General features: G+C 42.8%; 2 protein-coding genes across 2 annotated transcripts; both read left to right on the top strand.

Moving 5' to 3' along the window:
• The first annotated feature begins 1,053 nt into the window (after positions 1-1,053).
• On the top strand, positions 1,054-2,436 carry LOC117762845 (nuclear factor 7, brain-like). Its single transcript, XM_034587501.1, has one exon. The coding sequence runs from the start codon at positions 1,054-1,056 to the stop codon at positions 2,434-2,436; it is 1,383 nt and encodes a 460-aa protein (XP_034443392.1).
• Positions 2,437-5,716: 3,280 nt separating this feature from the next.
• Positions 5,717-7,099, top strand: LOC117762846 (nuclear factor 7, brain-like). The gene has a single exon (XM_034587502.1). The coding sequence runs from the start codon at positions 5,717-5,719 to the stop codon at positions 7,097-7,099; it is 1,383 nt and encodes a 460-aa protein (XP_034443393.1).
• The last annotated feature ends 225 nt before the right edge of the window (positions 7,100-7,324 follow it).

Here is a 7,324-nt window from a genome sequence, read left to right as displayed (position 1 = left end):
GCCAAAGTTTGCAGAAAATTAGAAAGTGGTGAAAACGTATGTATTCTGGGTAATTTTAAATGGGCGTGGCAAAATGGCTCAACAGCGCCCCCTGGAACGCAGCCCCTGAGTTCACATTGACCGATCTTCACAAAAATCGATACACAAGTGTATCATGACCAGACAAACAAAAAAGTCTCAAAGAGCATTTTGAAAAAAGCAACAGGGAGCCCGCCATTTTGCATTTAGTGGCCCTTTTGACCGTTTTCTACATTTTTACTTTGATGTACTGTTCCCAGGGCTTTCATATTAAATATGTTTCTGACAGCCACATTTATTGAATGCCCAAAGTCATACCATATAATGCTGTCAAACTTAAGGTATAATAATCACAACAAAATGTAAAATCATTTGATGATGTCATACGTTTTACTGCACTCACACACAAATTAATAAGCAAACGTGAGATGATTTGAATTTATAAAACCATTTTTTAATTTTCTGACATTGTGTCCATTTGTTTGCACTTTGCTTCTGTCTCTTTAATGTGACTTCAGCTCTGCAGTTACGAACCAGCCCCCCCCCCCCCCCTGCACTTCCTGTTAATATTTAACTTTCACTTTCACTCTCTAGCAGAACTTCCTCTGAATTTTGACCACTGATCAGATCAGAAACATATTCAAGCAGCTATTTTACACCAAGTCTCTTCTCTGTGTGAGCTTGTTGCTGCCAAAGGACTTTTGACCAGTTATCAGATCCAAGGCTTGAATTACTTTTTACAATCGTGTCCTGACTCACCAGAGAAACCAGGAAACATCTGTTCCTCCCTGAAGAGACGCAGGCTGAAAACCAGACGATCACATTCACCTTCCAGACCAAACTAAACCAAACCAGACCAAACGTCCTGAGTGAGTCCAGCTACAGGAGAGAAGAGTCAAACTACAACCTGCCGACGCTCCACACACTGACCGTGAGTTTAACACACACCTCGACTCAGAGAGGAAGTAAACCTCAGTGAAGTTCGTGGAGCTGTGACTGACTGACTGTCTGTTTTCAGCTTCACCTGGAGACTCAATGGCTTCCAGATCAGAAGAGGATCTCTGCTGTCCCGTCTGCCATGATGTCTTCAGAGATCCTGTTCTTCTGTCATGTAGCCACAGCTTCTGTAAAGACTGTGTGAAGAGCTGGTGGAAAGACAAAGAAGTAAAAGAGTGTCCAGTTTGTAAGAGAAGATCTTCAATGTTCGAACCACCTTTTAACCTGGCGTTAAAGAACCTGTGTGAGACCTTCTTACAGGAGAGAGATCAGAGCTCTTCACATGCTCTCTGCAGTCTGCACTCAGAGAAACTCAGACTCTTCTGTCTGGACCATCAGCAGCCAGTGTGTGTCGTCTGCAGAGATTCAGAGAAACACAGTGACCACAGATTCAGACCCATCGATGAAGCTGCACCACAACACAAGAAGCAGCTTCAGGAAACTCTGGAGCCCTTGAAGGAGAAGTTACAGTGTTTTGAACGTGTTAAAGTAAAGTGTGAACTAACAGCAGAACACATTAAGGTCCAGGCCGGACTCACAGAGACGCAGATCAAGGAGCAGTTTAAAAAGCTTCATCAGTTTCTGGAGGAGGAAGAGGAGGCCAGGATGGCTGCACTGAGGGAGGAAGAGGAGCAGAAGAGTCGGATGATGAAGGAGAAGATTGAGTCTCTGAGCAGAGACATAACGGCTCTTTCAGACACAATCAGAACCACAGAGGACGAGCTGAGAGCTGAAGACGTCTCGTTCCTGCTCAACTACAAGGCTGCAGGGAAACGAGTCCAGCAGCGCCCCCTGCTGGATGATTCACAGCTGGCCTCAGGAGCTCTGATAGACAAGGCCAAACATCTGGGCAACCTGAGCTTCAACATCTGGAACAAGATGAAGGACGTGGTCTCCTACAGTCCTGTGGTTCTGGACCCAAACTCTGCTAATCCAGTACTCGTCCTGTCTGAAGATCTGACCAGTTTGAGACGAGGAGAGAGACAGAAGCTTCCTGACAATCCAGAGAGGTTTGATAAATACATCTCAGTCCTGGGATCTGAGGGTTTTAACTCAGGGACTCACAGCTGGGACGTCCTGGTTAGAGACAGTACACACTGGACACTGGGTGTGTCAGCAGAGTCTGTCCAGAGGAAGGGAATCAATCTGTCTGGATTATGGAGAATAGGGTTCTATGTAGGTAAATACAAAGCAGTGTCACCATCAGCATCATCTGTTCTCTCTGTGCAGAAGATCCAGAGGATCAGAGTGAAACTGGACTGGAACAGAGGAGAACTGTCGTTCTCTGATCTTGATACTAACAAACACATTCACACCTTCACACACACTTTCACTCAGAAGATGTTTCCATACTTTAGCACTATAGATCCCTTGAAGCTGTTACCTGTGAATGTCTCTGTGACGCTGGATCAGAGCAGTTAGAGAGAAAGATTTTATTCATCATGTTTATTTCTTCAAGAGAAATCTGCTGAATCTAAAAGTTAAACTCGTTATTCTAAAGCTTTGTTTATTTCTCCTTTTACTTCTCACTCATTTTTATTTCTCCTGTCGACTTTTCCACGTGTGTAAAAAGATTTCATTATTTTCTGATCTTTATCTTTGGTTTGTTTTTTACTTTCATGGAAAATGTTTTCTATCATTTAGATTTTGTGTGGATCCATGAAGTCGAGCAAACTGATGAAGATCCACATAAAAACACATTCATCAATAACAGCTGATCATTGTTCACATTCAACAAACTTTATTAAAACTCACACATGAGACATGATTCATGTTTAATCACATAAAGTCTGTTCACATATGAAATAATCCAACATATATGAACATTTGTCTGTTTGATGTGATGAAGCCAAAATGATTCTGTCTGTAAAAGTGTTTATTCAACAGCAGCCTAGTGATGTGATGTTAATATTGTGATAAAAATAATAAAAACTATGAAACAGAAACAGAGTTCTGACCTTTTTTAAGTTGAAATGTAAATATGAAGCCAAAATGATTGTGTCTGTCAAAGTGTTTTCATTCATTCCTCAACAACAAAACAACAGAGGTTTAGTTCAGCTTCATCATTTAAATTCCTCCTAAATGCTGAAGGTGCATCGACTCCTGTTTGTGAGCAACATCATAAAACATGTTCTGCTTCATGTTGAACCGTCTCCTGCTGCTGTCACACACACACGTTCAGTAGTAAAGTGTCTGCAGCCATCTTGTTTCTGACCGCTCCGTCCTCATGGGGTCGTCCCCAGTGTGTGACTGCACATCGATCTACTGACTGAATGTTTCATCAACGTGTTCCAACACAGACGCAGATTCACAGTAGAAATGTTTCGCATCCCAAACGCAGCAGCACGGAATACACACGTGTGAATGAGCTGCAAACAAAGATGGAGGAACTCGGAGTTTGGTTTCAAAAGAAACGAGGGAAGCTTCAACGTGACCTCGTGTCTTTCTCCAACATCACAGGTTGATTATCTGCTGGAGGAAGTGATGGCTGCCTCTGTGACACACGAGGAGCTGATGTGTGCCGAGCCGAGCCGAGCCGAGCCGGGGGGGTCATGGCCGACACACAATTCAACAAATTATAAAGTACATGCTGAATTAGTGACATCTCCATGTTTCATCTACAAACAGGCCAAGTGTTATAGTGTGATTAATTAAACACAATCACAATAAGTATTTTCTATATATTTAGTGTTAAAAGTTAAACATATGTCTGACCTGCAGTTATCATGGGAGGGTAAGTAATCTTTTGAAAAACAATTATATATATAGATATGAATGAACTGAATTAACTTTGTCTATGTGATCTTTAATTGATGAAATACAAAGTTCATCTTTGGTGTCTGTTCGCTGCAGCGGTTGGATTAACTTCACTTCAGCAGCTTCACCCACACAAACTGCTGCATGTTCGTATTCATGCATTTAAAAAGGAAAACGCACATTAATTAACAAGTGTAGTGGAGTCCATCATATAATGGGTCAGATTTAATGATGCAGGCTGGTTTTCATCTGCAGGTTGATGGTAGAAAAACATACAAATACATGTATAACAACACAAGTACACACACAGTACATTAGAATCAACATGATACTGTCATGTTCTTATTCATCATCCTCATGTAGCCCAGAGACTGTGGAGCTTTTATTACTGAAGCTAAATGTGACGATGTGAAATAAAAACAATCAAATAAAAGTGTACGAGGTGAATTTATAGAACGAGAGTGAAAATAAATGATTATTCACAAATAACAAAGATGTACAGATGTAACACTGGTGTTTGTGGGAAACAGAGATTTAAGTGAAGTGACCTCGACCGAGAGCATCGATTCAAAACACAAGAAACTAGCTTCACTGGTTTTATCGGATTCAAACAACGTGTAAGAGAGAAAACGTCCATGAAGCTACTGTAAGTTCGGCTCCGTTCAGCTCATGTTCCTCTGGCTCTCGATGCTTTTATTCATTTCTGTTTCACACCGTCGAGTTTTAAATTTCCCTCTTTCAAAACACAACTGCCTCATTTCCGCTTCCGCTGCTTCTTCTTCTTCTCCGAGACTCCAGCTGACTGCTGCAGCGCCCCCTCTCTGCGGTGACGGGATAACACATCTTCTGCATTGTAACTCAAACAGAAGTGAAGGAAACACCAGGGTCCTTGAATCATGAAGAAGAAAATGGACACTTGAATTTTAATAAACTTCCAATCTGCAGAACCAACTGTTGACAGATGTTATTCCAACAACCTGTGTCCAGGGGGACGTGCATGTCCAGTGCATGTGAGTGGTCACATGATCTCTGCAGGCGTGTGAGACGTGTTGGACGGAGATTCAAACTGATGCAGAGACAAAACACCTGTGAGCACAGAGAGCGTTTTAGTTTGGAAACGCCTTAGTGGTGTTAATGTAACTCTAAAGCAAGAACAGAGTGTGGGAATGGAAGAGGAAACATTCTCCCCATTCCAAGTCAAACATTTTAAATGATCTGGAGCATCGTGGATTTAAGATAAGATAAGATAAGATAAGATAAGATAAGATAAGATAATCCTTTATTAGTCCCACAATGGGACATTTGCAGTATTACAGCAGCAAGAGTCAAAAAGACATCAGCAGGTAATAAGAAACATGTAATACTTAAGTGTGAGGAATTAAAAAATATAGAAATATATGAATGTAATTAAACTAATGTATACAGTGTAAAGACAGTAGAGATATGTGCAGTGTGAGAATATGTACAGTGAATGTATTTCACATGAACCGTTGATATTGCACAGGCAGATGAATCAGGCACAGTTAAGAGTTAAAGTGTTAGAGAGCAGTCCATAAGGGGGGGGGGGGGGTGCATAGTTTGTACTGGCAGCAGAGCTGCTGGTACATTTGTTTCAGGTTTTACAGGTTTTATCATCCAGCATCTCAAGCTCCACCCTCTCCTGACTCACCTGAGAAACCAGGAAACATCTGTTCCTCCCTGAAGAGACGCAGGCTGAAAACCAGACGATCACATTCACCTTCCAGACCAAACTAAACCAAACCAGACCAAACGTCCTGAGTGAGTCCAGCTACAGGAGAGAAGAGTCAAACTACAACCTGCCGACGCTCCACACACTGACCGTGAGTTTAACAAACACCTCGACTCAGACAGGAAGTAAACCTCAGTGAAGTTCGTGGAGCTGTGACTGACTGACTGTCTGTTTTCAGCTTCACCTGGAGACTCAATGGCTTCCAGATCAGAAGAGGATCTCTGCTGTCCCGTCTGCCATGATGTCTTCAGAGATCCTGTCCTTCTGTCATGTAGCCACAGCTTCTGTAAAGACTGTGTGAAGAGCTGGTGGAAAGACAAAGAAGTAAAAGAGTGTCCATTTTGTAAGAGAAGATCTTCAAAGGATCACCCACCTGTTAACCTGGCGTTGAAGAACCTGTGTGAGACCTTCTTACAGGAGAGAGATCAGAGCTCTTCACATGCTCTCTGCAGTCTGCACTCAGAGAAACTCAGACTCTTCTGTCTGGACCATCAGCAGCCAGTGTGTGTCGTCTGCAGAGATTCAGAGAAACACAGTGACCACAGATTCAGACCCATCGATGAAGCTGCACCACAACACAAGAAGCAGCTTCAGGAAACTCTGGAGCCCTTGAAGGAGAAGTTACAGTGTTTTGAACGTGTTAAAGTAAAGTGTGAACTAACAGCAGAACACATTAAGGTCCAGGCCGGACTCACAGAGACGCAGATCAAGGAGCAGTTTAAAAAGCTTCATCAGTTTCTGGAGGAGGAAGAGGAGGCCAGGATGGCTGCACTGAGGGAGGAAGAGGAGCAGAAGAGTCGGATGATGAAGGAGAAGATTGAGTCTCTGAGCAGAGACATAACGGCTCTTTCAGACACAATCAGAACCACAGAGGACGAGCTGAGAGCTGAAGACGTCTCGTTCCTGCTCAACTACAAGGCTGCAGTGGAACGAGTCCAGCAGCGCCCCCTGCTGGATGATCCACAGCTGGCCTCAGGAGCTCTGATAGACAAGGCCAAACATCTGGGCAACCTGAGCTTCAACATCTGGAACAAGATGAAGGACGTGGTCTCCTACAGTCCTGTGGTTCTGGACCCAAACTCTGCTAATCCAGTACTCGTCCTGTCTGAAGATCTGACCAGTTTGAGACGAGGAGAGGAACAGAAGCTTCCTGACAATCCAGAGAGGTTTGATCAATACTCCTCAGTCCTGGGATCTGAGGGTTTTAACTCAGGGACTCACAGCTGGGACGTCCTGGTTGGAGACAGTACACTCTGGGCACTGGGTGTGTCAGCAGAGTCTGTCCAGAGGAAGGGAATCAATCTGTCTGGATTATGGGGAATATGGTTCTATGAAGGTAAATACAAAGCAGAGTCACCATATGCATCATCTGTTCTCTCTGTGCAGAAGATCCAGAGGATCAGAGTGAAACTGGACTGGAACAGAGGAGAACTGTCGTTCTCTGATCCTGATACTAACACACACATTCACACCTTCACACACACTTTCACTCAGAAGATGTTTCCATGGTTTATCACTGGAGATCACTTGAAGCTGTTACCTGTGAATGTCTCTGTGACGCTGGATCAGAGCAGTTAGAGAGAAAGATTTTATTCATCATGTTTATTTCTTCAAGAGAAATCTGCTGAATCTAAAAGTTAAACTCGTTATTCTAAAGCTTTGTTTATTTCTCCTTTTACTTCTCACTCGTTTTTATTTCTCCTGTCGACTTTTCCACGTGTGTAAAAAGATTTCATTATTTTCTGATCTTTATCTTTGGTTTGTTTTTTACTTTCATGGAAAATGTTTTCTATCATTTAGATT

The sequence above is a fragment of the Hippoglossus hippoglossus genome, chromosome 6 (assembly GCF_009819705.1).
Source record: "Hippoglossus hippoglossus isolate fHipHip1 chromosome 6, fHipHip1.pri, whole genome shotgun sequence".
In the NCBI taxonomy this organism is placed as follows: Eukaryota; Metazoa; Chordata; class Actinopteri; order Pleuronectiformes; family Pleuronectidae; genus Hippoglossus; species Hippoglossus hippoglossus.
This window is presented reverse-complemented; position numbering and strand designations above follow the sequence as displayed.